Raw genomic sequence first — 15940 nt, forward strand, 5'->3', positions numbered from 1 at the left:
TATACTTAAAGAGCAGTAAGAAGACACAATTATAATTATTAGTAACTGAAAACATTGATCATTATATCGCTAGAATGTACATTATCGAATTTATATGCAAAGTGCGAGAATCTGAGAACATTTTACTGGCATTCTATACTTAGATATACTTAGTTTCTTTATCTTCTACTGTTACTCTGGCACGCTAAAATCCGAGTGATGCGCAGTCCAGATATGACGCAGATTAATTACAAAAAGTGAATTTGCTAAAACCCAGGCTGTTGCTAAGATTTGCAAATACGAGTAAAACGATTAAAACATGTATGGATACGACTACGATCCAAGTTCAATGCTCCAAATATCTATATTTAATCGCGAAGATGCGTCACATTCAAGTCTAAACGCGATGTTTAAACATAATAAATCGAAAGCTTTCTGCTAATACTTGATCTTTAAATTATGGAGGCGAATGTGGGGATGTTTTATTTCTCCTGTGTATTTCGTCTGTTTTTTGTCGTAGGAGGAAACGGGTTGTTACTGATAATATCCGCCATGATAGAAAATAAAATGATTTCCACTTCGTGGCGCAAGCAGGTGAAGACTTCAAACTGTTCAAGCAATAAGACCAAGAGAGCTCATTTCTAAAATGCCTACGTGAGTCTTTCGTGGAACTTTAGTAGAACCGGTTCATTCCTGTTGCTACCGATTACAAGGTATTATTATATACAGCGAATCTCTTTAACAGTATAATATAATTTAACTTATATGGAAATGGAATGTTCAACATATTCAAGTTTCGAAGCGATGCATTTCGCGTGGGCACGCGTTGAATATGCGCTACATATGAAAGTCCCAATATATTGAATGTGATATTTTGCTGCAACTTGATTTCACCTTACTCGGCTATTGTTATGAAATTCTACAAGAGTACTTCATTTTTAAACATAAATGTTAACAAATATACTAAAATGTCGGCAATAAATCATCGCTTACCAAAATAATTACTCTTTAACATATTCGATCCAATGAAAAAGGCTTACAATGAGTATTGTATTGTATCTTAAATTGGTGCGATTGAGTTCAGTGGTTGCTAGGGTTACCATCGCGTGTTTCATTTGCAGATAATTCCCATAAAATTCAAAGTCAGAAATCAAATTTGTATTGTAGGTAGATAACTATTTACTAAATAAAAAAATATTGCATTAGGTACCTTGCCTGCCTTTAGAGATATCCGACCAACAACCATCCGCAACAATATTCTGCATAATATCAAAATTAATTTTAATCTTTCCAGTTTTTTGCGTGAAAGAGCTTATTCCTAAAGTGTATGATATAAAATATTTATAGGCTAGTAGATAGGAATGATCACGCTACAAAAAAGTAACTGCTTATTAATGCCGATCTAGAAAAACAAAGCTATTTTCTTCACCACTAATATGGTATACCATATAATATATGAGTCAGGAGATTAACTGAAGCGTAACCAAGTAAAACAGTTGATTCTGTTGTTTTACACTGAAATACAAAAATATCAGGGTAATGTGTACGATAATGGTAATTATACCAAAAGCAGCTGTTTAAATATAGGAATGAATTAATTTAAATGTAGCATCTGCAATATTTATTTACTGTCAATTCTGGCATGGTGCGGACATGCTGAATCAATATATTATTAAATTAAACATAATAATTATCCAATTCTACACATGCACGACTTGAAAACGATATTTAAAATTTATTTTATCAATGATTATGAGAGATATTCGATTTAGGTTTAAAATTGAATGTGGATCAAGATAAGAAAGTAAAAAATAATGCGTCATCTGATGCGTTAAAGTGCAGACGTTTGGGGTATTATGAACTAATGGTCTCCCTGTCATATCAATAGTTGTACTAACCAACAATTGATAAACCCAATATCCGCCGTTCCGTTCTTTATAATAAACCTACTAGCTTTCTGTCTGTAGCTTCGCCCGTTTTGTCTAAAAATAAATACTTCTTCGAGAACCTCTCTACCTGTACCTAAATTCACTGCGTGCGGGTATCTACGTTACATACGTAAGGAAGTATGTAGTAGCTTTGTAGAAGTAGTAACACAGACAGACGGCGACTTTGTTTCATATTAATAAGTGATTTTTTTATACTATAAAAGTCCCAAAATAATCAAAATAATGAACACCGAGCGTGTCGCGCGCTGACGTCAGAAGCAACTCGTGTAACCTACTTCTAGATCTCAGCTCAGTCTAACAGCCTAAAATAAATAACATGATCGCGAACAGATCATTAGTGTTCGCCCAAAAGCGAAATTTGAATCGCATTAACCTAAATACTTTCTATTATTGCTACGTCTTTAATTGATTTATTTCAGACGTGAATTTGCTAATGTAGGCTTTGTGGGTAAGCATGAAACAGTCGTTTGGGGCACATGAGTAGAAAACGCATGTTTTTTGTAACTACCCTCGTTTTCTGGCACATTATTGCATTATTCGAAAAGTATCTAAGTACCTACGTTATACAGAAGAGGGTCTATGTAAGTTTTAACCGCCTGGCTCTTTTAATCTGTATTTTTTTTGACTGTTTTATACTGGCCTGTACTGGGTGATATAAATAAATGTGCTATGTTTTGTTCAAAACATCGTCTTTTTGTATGTATGCTTTTTTCTGCATTGATTTATTTTAAATCAATTCAAACTTTATCAATAAAATATAGTTATTAATTGACATCGTAATTTTTAAATAACACTAATAAATTTAATCATATTATATGTATATCAAGTTCTAAAATTAATAAATCACCATATTTGTAATGATTTTGAAGATCTCACGATGTACAAACAAGAGGACAGGACCTGTCCAGATGCCTTACATCTGCTTCAGTGATCCTTTTGCTTTTAGTTACTAAAAATTTGATTTATTCAGTTTGTGTGATTGTCCTCATGAAGTCAACATGAAACATTTTTAACGCTTGGACATATTTTGTTTAGCTTTATAGTAACTCAGAAGTCTTTCGCTAACAACCTTATTTTTTCAGTCCCAATGAACTCATATAAACGTGATTATCTATATCAGAAAAAAGTGATGTAGAAAGCGCAACATTTCAACTCAAATAAGAAGGCTGTAACACAATCAGCTATTCCGAATGTTATACTTACCTTTAACGATGCCTATATTATAAGACCCAAATAAGTCTATCCATAGGCAATCTATCCCGATGTCGTTGGTCGACTGCCAATTTGACCAGCTACCGGCTCTTTGATGTCTATGGTTAAAGCATAATAGAGTATCCGATGGACTATAGACTACGTGCGCGGAATTAAGTTTGCTAAAATGTTGCCATTATTTTGTCGAATGTTGATTCAAATTCATCCAGTGTTGGTGTGCCCCATTATGGAATTTAGTTCTCGTAAATTTTCATTTATCTTTAAACTTCCGTTATAATATAACAATAGGTATATTGCACGCCTCATAAGCGAAGCGTTGAGGTGGGTACTACTGTCACTTCGCGCAAAACATCCGATTTTTCAAACTTAAAATGTCTTTATGTATCATACATTGCACTTGTAAGATAATACATACACACACATATTAAGAAAAAACACTATTTTTAACGTTCATGATATTTTTGATGTCATTTTTGTTATTTAAACTAGTTAAAAAACAGTTTAAAAAAGTTCTGTCTTGGACGTCCGTGTGTCTGTATGTGCGGATCCTTTTTCTTGTTAACACGATAGCGACCGAAATACTTTACTAATCGAGTCTTTTTTTTTCTCTTACGCTTGAGTATGCTCAGGAATAGAACCCTTTCATTTTTCAGGGTCTGATTCGATGTGGTTTAATTGTTATTAAATAAACAAAAAAAATATCGACTTTTTTTTTTTTTTTTATAGTGTACTCAAAATTCACCATTATAAACTCGATTCTTTATACTATAAGCCAAGGTTTAAAAAAATAAGTTGGTAGTCAGTCCCTTAAACCTGCGCAGTTTCACATCTAGGTGGGGCCACAAGAAAAATAGCTCAATTATTACGGTACCGCTTTCTTTACTTTTCCAAATGTTTTATTTTATTTCATTTTTATATTTATAGTCACGTACTCTTTATAAATAATCAATTTTATTGTAAAGGATGAGATTATGAAGCGTGCACTTTTGGATTTTCCAAACTATTGTTACTTCATCTTGTGACCTATGATTTTTAGGTCAAAATAAATATGAAAGAGTAATAACCGATTTCCTTCATAATTGTTGTCCGTAAAAATGACTTTCTGAATCGGTATACATTTACAAAAAATGAGTTATATTTTGAAAATATCTTTAAAATAGTATAATATAAAAAATAGTTATTCAATATTTTTTGGGCGGCAAGTCCGAGTTTATGCAGATTTGTCATCGAGGCACCTGACGTGACCGGACGCTCATCCGGCCAAGAGTATTGAATCAAATTAACACATGGTATCATTGTTTGATGGCGTTGGTGGAGAAAGTGAGAGCCAGGACATTCGCTCATTGTCTCAGAAGAATCTAGGAACTTAATCTAGTTGATAAAAGCTTCCATAGGTTTTTTGAGATCATGGCCAATTTCCATTTTTCTAAAAATTAGCTTATCATTGTTAATTATTTGGAGACTTAATTTTTGTCGAACTTATTCCCAATGTATTTGAAATAGCTAAATAATATAAAAGTATAGCCTTTATTAATTGAGTTGAAACTTCTTTAACGGGGTTGAAAAAAAATTTAGTGTAACATTTTTTCGTTACGCGTGACATTTTTCTATTACCTACGCGCCATCTTTTTCTTATTCCTACCACGCGTGATTCGACGTATTTCTGTAAAGTTGCTTATAACAAATTATTTATTTAAAAATAAGGTCATAAAGAAATTTCACTTCTTACGTGTGTACACAAGTACACGCACACATTTTTTTTATTTAATTTGCAACCAAACATTAGTGAACGAACTTTAAGTTAAACATCTTTAAGTATATAGTTGTCGAAACTTTGGTTAGTGTAGCGAAAGCATCGTCATATATAGCGTCATAGCGTCTTTTTAAAGTCGAGTAACAATATCTCCAAGATCTTTAGAAGGCTTACATCAATTATTTCATGGTCCAACGAACTTTTTGCATGAATGCTTGTTCACTTATGATTCGAGCACAAGAAAACAATTTCTTTTTATTTAACACACACCATTAATTGGACGAAGGCACTCATTATGAAACATGTTTTCCGTCGCAATGATAAATACGTTAAAAAATTAATAGGACGCTAATTTAGATGCCACGTTGGTATAGTATCGTGTTTTTATGATTAATCGTACCGTATTAAAAGAAAAGGGTTGATTTTTTATAAAAAATGATCTAGTATGAACGCTGTACAATTTATTTATATGGCAAAGGACAAAAGCCTCCAAAACATTTTAATATCACACATTCCCAACAGCCTCTTTAGACGCGGAGCGGGCAACCGAGATAGAGATTCACCCACATGGTAAGCGACCATCACCGCCCTTAACAAGGATTGTTATGGTGTTGTAACTTCCTCGGAGCGAGCTGGTCTACATCATACTGACGCGTGCTCGACTCCCACATTATAAGAAATAAATAACAATGACCTCATTTTTGCTAATCTTCCTTTGTCAGTCAAAACGTTTCACTGTGTTCTTCTTCATTCTTTAAAAGTTTTAACAAACGTAATGGTTTCGCGGATTTCCTTCCATTTTAGTTAAAAGTAAGCAAAATGTACTGAAAATAGCAAGATAATAAAAGATAAAGATAATTCTAATTCGCGGGAGAATCTAGTTACCTTGACATAACGTTATAGTCTATATAAAGCTTTACAATGTATTGCTCTATGGAGTTCAATTAATAATCTCAGTTCCACAGATAATCTAACAATTTACTCGCGTTCTTGCAATTTCAAAATAAATGCCAAATTCAAATTCTGCAAAAGACAAACAGTGACTGAGCGATTACAGCCAATAAAATGTGAGTGAACTAAGCTGGCCGTAACATTCCTGCGACGAGTGAGTCACTCGTGAGTCAGTTCCGGTGAGAATTCCTGCTGACGTCACAGGGTGCGCGCGCGCTATATCTAGCAATGCCTTATTCGTGTTGCCACTTGCCAGTATGGTATGAGGAAAATTGCTGTCAAAACTTTTAGACTTGAATTGTTAGTAACAAACTTGCATGCAATCGTGGATAGCGGTGCGTGAGCTTTACTCGAAAAGATTTTAGTTAGATTATTTAGTTATTCGATAGGATTGGAATTTGTGAATAAAAGTGATGATTTTTTTAAGTATAGGGACCTATGATAGAACAATACAAAATATATAAGATACTCAAAAATAAATGCTGAAATACTAATAATTTGGGACCTAAGCGAAAAAAATCGTCACGATAGATAAAATTTATCTTACGTGACGATTTTTCAAACATAATCTACACTACTATTATAAAGAGGAAAACTTTGTTTGTTTGTTTGATTGTAATGAATTAGGCTCATAAACTACTGGACCGATTTTAAAAATTCTTTCACCATTCGAAAGCTACATTATCCACGAGTAACATAGGCTAGGTTTTATCACGGAAATCCCACGGGAACGGGAACTATGCGGGTTTTTCTTTGAAAACGCGGGCGAAGCCGCAGGCGGAAAGCTAGTATTTAATATGTTCATATTTTTTAGGACAGTTTTTTGCCACTAAAAGCTAATGATGAGGACTTGTCCTTTTCGATCTTATTATATTTTAAAAACATCACGTCACGTCACCTTACATCAATATTTATTCGATTCATGCATAGTATGTTACAAAAAGCTTATGAATGTTTTGTTCGTCAAGTTTCGGGTGTGATTCACAACACACACACGTATTGTTTGGCAATATAATATGCAAAATTTTACTTTCACTTTGTTGGCAATTGAAGTGTTTTATAGTAAAGGTAAATTAATAAGTGTAGGTATGACCTCGCTGCGTCTGAAATAATTGTTGTTTTATAATATTTTCGCCGTGAGAGTTATTTTTTAATTGATACTAGCGGTCCTCCCCGGCTTCGCCCGTGGTACATGTTTACATTTTCTCTCCATAAGAACCTACCTCGTACTTCAAGGAATATTATAAAAAGTTCGAACTTTGAACGAAATCGGTTCAGCCGTTTTCAAGTTTTGCGCTTACACATTTGGAGAAACATTTTTATACCGCAAAAGAAATACCTAACACATCGTTAAATTACGATTTTTGGTATTCGTCATTCTAAGTGCTTAAAAAATATATTTTAAAGTTTATACGAATAGCAACCACTCACTCCTTTATCTATTTTTTGGAAACCTCTGACGCATATATTAACATGCAAATAAAGCAGCTTATACACTAATTATTCAAATCATTTTTTTATAATATATTTTTGACATTTGACATCCAAATAACAAAATAAGCAAAATATAAATAGAATTTTAACCCAACTCGTTAATGAAAATGTGGGTACACAAATAACTGTTTTATTTTCCAAATCCTCGGTTACTGCGTATGGTTGTCATTTAAACCAACCCTTCATCATGAAGGTATCGCTTTCAGTGCCGGAAGATTAAAAACCGATCAAATAAATCCTCGTTACGGTCGCGAGGCATCTCATCGCGTGCACAGTCAGTTAATTAATGAGAAAAACGCGTCACGGAGCACAAACCGCGCGTTTTTTGCGCCCGCATACCGCCCGGAAGCGCACGCGCGGTTTCTACTTTTTATTGAATTAATTTATAATATTGAGAGCAATGCCCGTGTACAGGGGATAACACGCTCGATAATTCGGGTGAAACTCTGGTAACATAGGAAATATTATTTTATATATTTTTTTGCGAACGTTTCAAGTTTAATCAGCGACTGTCGCACGACTGTCTCTGAAGTCTGAATCTTATAAACGCCACACGCGTTTTTTGTAATTAAAAGCGTTGACATATTATTATTAACAATTTACAAAAATACAAAAGTTACCATATTTTGTTCCAAGGGCGGCTTATCGCTAATAAGTAGATATTCTATTCCAGACAAATCAAGAACCCGTAACTACATTAACTTTTACCAGATTTAGGTAGTTAATATGAAATTCTAGACTTTAAATTATAATATAAAAATTAAAAATAATGATCAACTTATTGGACATTGACCCGTTGGAATTATTGCACGTGCGCAACGGCAGAAGTCTAAAATTACATACTTTGTAAGGTTGATAGTAATTGCAGATATACAACCTTGCACCTTTGATCAGACGAAATTAACAATTTAACGAAATTGACTCATTATTCAGTCAAGTTTTGAAAAATGTAAAACAGTAATAGATAATATATGTACACATCTCCTTTTTTATGTCTTATAAAACCTACTTACGTAGATATATTATGATTAAGCGTTATATATGCTTCTTAACATAAAACTATTTTCATCTGAAAAGACCATAAAATTATTATGTAGTACCTACTTAAAAAATATTAGGTATATCTATGTCTATTTTACGTTTCCCCGCCTAATTTGTCTGTACTTACGCAGGGTCACGATTCGCAAGGTCGATGTCATTGTCCGCGAGTCGGTGACATGGCAAGGTGCCCTAGCCCTAACCACGCACCCAAATAATTAATATTATTTGTGGACGAAGTAAATCAACTCAAATCCCAAGTTTACAGATAGGTATATCTCTGCAATGGCAAATTTTAGCACATTTCATAAAAAGTTTTCATATCTGTGTTGAAATTAAATTTCCGAACGCAACATTTGATTGGTTTCCATTTTAAAAGGATGATTATCATTGAAATTGCAAAAATATTTTTTTAATGTAAGTAGGTAACTAAGTACATTTGCAATATTGCAATAACTAATTTTAATGTAGGTATTAGTAAAGCTGAAGCCAAAAAGAACGCAATTTCTTATTATTTACTATACATATAAATAAGTAGTTAGATTGAAGTTAGATTGTAAGTAAACTACATTTTGAAGTAGGTAGGTACGGACAAAATTAACTGCTGCTATTTATGCCATTTCTTATTCAGTACCTAAAGCTGATTATTAATTAATTATTACTAGAAGTGATTATATTACACATACAGTATGCGTCTACATTACACATACAGACCATACAGTAGCACGCGTGCATGCGATTTTTTATGCATACAAGCAATTAGCAAAGCCACGGAAAATCTAAGATATTAAAACAATACAGTACATTAAATACCCACGTAAAGGTCAGTTGTTGTGAAGGGAGCTGCTTTAATAAGTCTGTTTTAATATTAATAACTAGCTTCCGCCCGCGACTCCGTCCGCGCGGATGCTGGTCTTCGCGTGGATGGTTTATTTCTCCATTTTGAGTACCTAACTCTGACAATGACATCTTATAAATATCTATTGAACCCAAATACGGCTAGGCCTATAATTATACGCAACGTGTGTTCGCGGTTCTACAAAACAACGTCTATGGATAAAACACAAAAATTAAGATTTTTTTTTTCTACGTATTTTTCCAGGATAAAAAGTATCCTATTTTACGCCCATGATAATAAGGTATAATTATACCAAGTTTCATCGAAATCGAACCGTTAGTTTTCACGTGATGTCTTCACATACAGACAGACAGACAGACAGACAGACAAAAATTTTTTTAATCACATATTTGGGTTTAGTATCGATCCAGTAACACCCCCTGCTATTTATTTTTTCAATATTTTCAATGTACAGAATTGACCCTTCTACAGATTTATTATATATGTATAGATTAATCGTAGTTAGTTATCAAGAGCATAAAATAAAATGAAATTAATGATGTAATTAGTTAGGACTTAGGTGATCCGTGATTAAGTAGGTATACAAACAAGACATAAACGCTTCATAAACGTAAGAACATCTAACGAAAGTCGAAATCTTACGGTCTATTTTCTTAAATAAAATCGAGTAGTTAAAAGAGCTGAGTTTTATTTTTATTTTAGAAACTAAGGGATAGTAGGTAAGGGTTTTTTATTTTTGTTCTGCTATTTTTCATTCTCATATATGGTACGGGAGCTACCAACGCGACGTTTAAAAAAAAGTCATTTTAGTATAGTTGGGTTTTTGATATGCTGTTTTCTTCCGGGCTGTCTGGCTGGCGGTAGTGGTTGCGTTTATTAGTGCGCATCTTATCTGCACAGGAAGATATACTTAACTTTAGTCATTTTTTAACGCGTAATTTTTAATCTTTTGCCTTTAGATAGATCCGTCAGACATAATTTTTTTATTGCAAGACGTTTTATTCGTTGTTAATGGGTGCCATACGCAATTTTTTATTTAAAATAATTAAAATGTCATCGAAATAAGTGAAATTACATCAACATGAGTCCGCTTAAAAGATAAGTAACTAATAACTTTATTACTTATATTATAGTATCCTTTTTTAATACTTATATTAAATAATTAGTAAACTAATATTTTTAATAGATGCTTTCATATTTATTACACTTTTGGGTATTAATATGAATTTGATGATATGTATTTGGTTTTTATCAAGTTTACATTTAACGTCTTATTTGAGGTTCGTTGGGAAAAGGAGGCACCATGGTAGATTGTTGCAAAAAAATTGTAAATAGTAAAATTAATATTAGTGCTGATTTACACAGGGTCAGTAGACAACTCAGTCGCAGCGCCAATTACGGCGCCGCGACGGACTTTAACTGTTTACATGAAGTAAGTAGTAGTGGTGCGTTTGGCGTTTCTCACGGTGACCACACGTTTGTGAAGTCAGTGGGAAAAATGAATTCGCGAAAACAACTGAAACGACGATTTAATTATTTGTTGAAAAATTTATCAATTTTGCTGTTGAATGAGTTAATAGAAATTGTAGAAAATGAGATATAACTAAAAATAAACGACAATGGTTAAGAAAATGGATTTAGGGATTTAATATCCCAAAGGCACTCGTTTTTGCCATATAATTGCAACAATTTGAAGGTTTCGTCTTCGCTTACGGGTCATTTTATCGCAAACGTGGTCACTCTACAACGCAGCAGCAATGACTAACCACGCACTGACTTGTCTGTTTACACGGGGTTTATTTGGCTGACTTGGGGGTGCGCGGGTAGCGGGGGGCGCCAACTGACTCTAAAATATTCGTGTCCGAATATTCAACTCAGCGCTGAGTTCAAGCCTCTGTACTGACTTTAAATCTGTTTACACAGGGTTTTTTTCGGGTCAGCACTGATTTGCCTCGAATTTGTACTAACCCTGTGTAAATCAGCACTTATATATACTTAGTATAATTAACACAGTGATTGCTTATCCTTCACGGGGACTCATGTTGATGGAATTTCACTTATTTCGATGATATTTTAATTATTTTGAAATAAAAATTGCGTCTGGCACCTATTTAACAACAAAAAAAACGTCTTGCAATAAAAAATGTATGTCTGATGGATATATCTAAAGGCAAAAGATTAAAAATTACGCGTTAAAAAATGACTTTAAATTAAAGATATTTTCCTGTGCAGATAAGATGCGCACTAATAAATGCAACCACTGCGGCCAGCCAGACAGCAGTACAATAGGCAGTATGCAAAACGTAAAATCCCGTAACAATAATTACTGATCGCATGCTGTAAGGTCCTATCAAAATATTATGGAAAATTACGTTCTACGACGCGGACGTTTTAGTTGCTGCACTCAATAACCGTGTACCTATTTAAATTTGCGCATGTGCAGAACCATCCGTCGATCATGACCTAGCTCAAAAGGACGGTGTTTGCGATTACAAGTACCTAACATGGTAAACAATGCTATCCATATGAAAGGGGGTGGATCGATTAAAGATAAATTATTTTAATATGATCCCATTATAATAGACTAGTCGTGGTGCATGATCATAATAAAATTATTAATAATAGGTAGCATATAGATGACTCTAAAATTATTATAGTTTTGAGCTGTTTTGAGAGACAAAAATAATGAATAGTGGGATAGTATAAAGAGCACGTGGTTATAGAATTACTAAGTGTAAGTAACTGCAAGTGACGAGAAATCAATAAACTAAATAACCAACTTACAAACATTAACTTGAGATATGAATATAAAAATAATAATATTTGAGCGGCCTGATATTTGATTGAGTGACCAAATCATTATGTTGCAATGATGTCCTGCATTTTTTGCAATATTTGGCATAATATTATGATTTTTTAACTGAGCGGCATTAAAATGAGGTGTTTCGAATAGAAAAATAAGAAACGAAATCATACGTAAAAATGTATCTATAGAATGGCTGAATGTTATGAACATTTGAAGAAAGATCCCCTACTGTAGATAAAATAAATAATATTACATATTTACATAATTTTTTGACAAACTACCTTCGTATTTGTAACTTGTAAAATTCTGCGTATCAAGGAACCTTATACGTCAAGCTATGACAGTTGACAATTCAATGTTTGACATTGGTTTGACACGGGTCAAAAATGTCAACATTCAGAGTTCAGACGTCAGTAGCAAAGTGAACGTCGAGAATTTACACAAATTTAATGAATTATGAATTATTTAAAAATATAATTTTATCTTTATTGACATTTTTTACATTTTAATGAATTTTTGTATATAAATAAATGAATTTGCGTTTCTATTGCAATCATGAATTTTTATGTAATACTTTCTATTGTGTTTACATGGTAAGTAGTTAGACAAGATCAATAGTATTATTTTGTGTTACAAACCAATCTGATTTATGTATTTTTTAGCGTTTCATTGTCTCAACAAGCGCACCATGATTTCGACTTGTTGATATTCACCCAAAACTGGCCAGCAACAGTTTGCAAGGAATGGAAGAAAATGGACCCCATGCATAAATGCTCCATGCCACGTAAAAATGATGCATGGTCAATTCACGGTATCTGGCCAACAAAATTGGGAACTATTGGTCCTGCATTTTGTAATAGAACATGGTTTTTCGATCCTGAAAAGATAAGACCCATAGAGGACAAACTACTGGAAGAGTGGACTAACATTTTCAATGGTATGTATTTTATTGTTCAGTTATGTTTAGCATACCAGACTGACTACTACATAGTAATAATGAGTAGACTCATTTTCTTAATGATGTCAAGCTAGATGGAATGGATGACTTCACTTTTGTTTAATAATAATTAATAATAATTAAAGTTATAACGTACACCACAAACTCAAATGTTTAAATCATTTTAGCATATTAAGTTGTGAAAGTTGATATTATCAACCTTGTAAATAATGGTTTTACCAGTTCGCCTTACACATTGTCGTTACCTAATTAACCAGTTATTTCAATTAACTAAGATGTTAAGAATCAAGTATCAAGTCATTCAAATTAAAATAAAAAGTGAAGTCCCATGTCCCCTAGTGGGGTACGGGGCAGATGGATTTATTATACATCTGTTTCATTGATCGATTTTCTTTAGGGACAAGTAGGCAATCAGCCTTCTGTGTCCTGCCAGACCGAGACATTTTTTTTTGTTCATCTCCACCGGGAATCGAACCCAGGATCCCTCGGTTCTACGCTCACGTATTAATCACTGTACCAAGGAGGCGGTCAAAAGTACTTATTAAAATAAATTTTGTGAAATATTTATGTTAAAGTTACAGAGCATCTAACCAAAACAAGGTTTAAGTTTTTTATAGAAGCATATAAAAGTAGGCAGTTTTTACATTATGTAAAACTTTCTACTCAGTAAATAATTTGCGGAAAGTTTTAAACAATTGTATAAAGAATGAACAATATATTAACTGGGCTCTTTTTAAATTGTACAACTTAGCTATGTCAAACCTATAGAATACTAAGGGCCGATTTTTCAATGCCCAGATAAACAGTCTAATAACTACCCCTCGAATAGATTTATTCAATTGCTTATCTAACTCATAACGGCTCGCCTATTTTTCAATCGTGATTTATTTGATGAATAACTATCTGACCAAATATTTCCATATTGGCAGGTCTGCTCTTGGAGTGGCGAAACAAACATATTAAATTAGTCAGGTTAGAGCGGGATAGAGTCAACTTGCAATATGTCAACAACCGTCATTATGACTCACGTCAGGAGTGCATTTTAAGTTTATCTTGTGTTCTATGATTGTTGATTATTGTTTTGATTCAAGTAAAGAGTTTTGATTAAATTTGTGTTAAAATTTATATATTTTACGATGGAAACGACATAAAGGCAGCGTCCGGCAAATTTTCAATGGCATGATCATCAGTAGGTACTATCAAAAACATCAATTTCAATATGATTTTAATTGATAATTATTTTATAAAAAGAGGCTTTATTGTAAAAATTCTACGCTCTATGTTATTACATACGAAAATATCCCAAATTTGACGCGTCAGTTGTCAACTCAAACGTCTAATCGTCGAATAGCACGCTATCTGGCCGTTGGAGCAGCAGATAGATTTATTCCTCAAATAACGTTGTTATTCGATAGATAAGTCCTATTCGTCTATTGAAAAATTGAATATTTTGTTAACTGAAGAATAAAGTCTATCTAGCTGTTTATCTGGGCATTGAAAAATCGGCCCTAAAAAAACAAAATAATGTGGGTCAAACTAGAGATGTAATGTAACATGTTAATTTGAATCAGTACTGCTACTTTCTGCACCTACAGTTATATAATGTAAAGCCTGTCTAATAATTATAATTACGAAACTACTTCCAATTTTTGTAACAATGGTTGATGACTTTAAATATATTATTTTTAGGTACGTCCAATTATGCACTGTGGGCTCATGAATGGAATAAACACGGCACCTGTGCTGCCGTTTTGGAACCTCTTAGCTCTGAATTTAAGTATTTCTCTATGGGCCTGGATTGGTTAGAAAAATACTCAATGGGTAAAATTCTAAATGACGCAAACATCTCGCCATCAAACAGTAAGGATTACCACATAACTGAAATCAACAATGCCATCAAATCAGCTCTTAACATTGACCCTGCGATTGAGTGTAGAAAAATTGACGGACAGAGTTTCATAACAGAAATTCGTATTTGTTTTACGAAGGATTTGAAACTGTCAGATTGTGATGGTGTATTAGGAAGGAGGACGATTGGTCAGGATTCTATTATCACTAATTGTGACGGTAGCAAGAATATAGTTTACCCCCATTATAAAGAGAATAGTCTCTACATTCAGCTGTATAAATTCGTCACTTGGCTGCAATGGTTCACGTTTTAAGGGAACTAAGGATAATTGAATTCTATTATTGGTAGTGTCGTTGAGCATGATAAGACATAATAATTAAGGCAAAACACAAATGTACCTCATTTTAAATTCAAGTTATGAATTTATAATGCTTTTTTTGTTGAAATCAATTTGTAATTTTTTACTATCAATGTTTACATTGTTTTGTATAGATAATGAATTATGAGGCTTGTACTATCAATTTTTAAATTCCTTTTGATAAAATACATAGTTTTCAATCGATTTGATTTTCCGTAAGGATAATTATTGACTGTTATTTACCAAAACATAAATACTTATTGCGATTGTGGCCGCCATATTTTTTTCAAATGAATTTACTGTGTACTACTGGGTAGATTACATTTTTTATTTACTGTTTATAAGATAAGACTTTTGATAATTATCTTTTTTATTTCGTTTTAGTCCTTATTGCCATGAAACTGTCTTTTTCAATTTTATTTATGAACTTGTCTTGATACGCTTTATTTTTTTTATATGCACAATAATGCACAGTTAAAATATATTATTTTTTTATTTATTCCAACACTAATGAAAAGTGGCAAATAGATATAATACAATGTACCTATTAATGACTTCCTGTTTATCTTTATAATTTTTTATCTAGATGAATTCTACAACAGGTTTACAAATTTTATGTACTTAATTTTTATGCATTAATAAAATATTAAAGTATGGGAGAAAGACTGTTTTATTTTATAAAACCCCAAGTCATATTTAGTTCAGTGTATCAGTGTATTGTTTAAAGTTTTAAA

At 32.8% G+C, this 15940-nt stretch overlaps 1 protein-coding gene across 1 annotated transcript; it reads left to right on the forward strand.

The window, feature by feature from the left end:
* Positions 1–12430: 12430 nt before the first annotated feature.
* Positions 12431–15869, forward strand: LOC123693554 (ribonuclease Oy). The gene is made up of 3 exons (XM_045638716.1): positions 12431–12634; positions 12704–12978; positions 14689–15869. The coding sequence occupies exons 1-3, from the start codon at positions 12597–12599 to the stop codon at positions 15159–15161; spliced, it is 786 nt and encodes a 261-aa protein (XP_045494672.1). The 5' UTR covers positions 12431–12596; the 3' UTR covers positions 15162–15869.
* The last annotated feature ends 71 nt before the right edge of the window (positions 15870–15940 follow it).

Source organism: Colias croceus, chromosome 8, assembly GCF_905220415.1.
Source record: "Colias croceus chromosome 8, ilColCroc2.1".
In the NCBI taxonomy this organism is placed as follows: Eukaryota; Metazoa; Arthropoda; class Insecta; order Lepidoptera; family Pieridae; genus Colias; species Colias croceus.

Excerpts from the sequence above, each read along its gene's own strand:
- LOC123693554 (XM_045638716.1), top strand. The coding sequence starts at position 12,597 with ATGAATTTTTATGTAATACTTTCTATTGTGTTTACATG. Across the intron at positions 12,635-12,703 it reads CTTTCTATTGTGTTTACATG|CGTTTCATTGTCTCAACAAG; the intron begins GTAAGTAGTTAG and ends TGTATTTTTTAG. Across the intron at positions 12,979-14,688 it reads GTGGACTAACATTTTCAATG|GTACGTCCAATTATGCACTG; the intron begins GTATGTATTTTA and ends TATTATTTTTAG.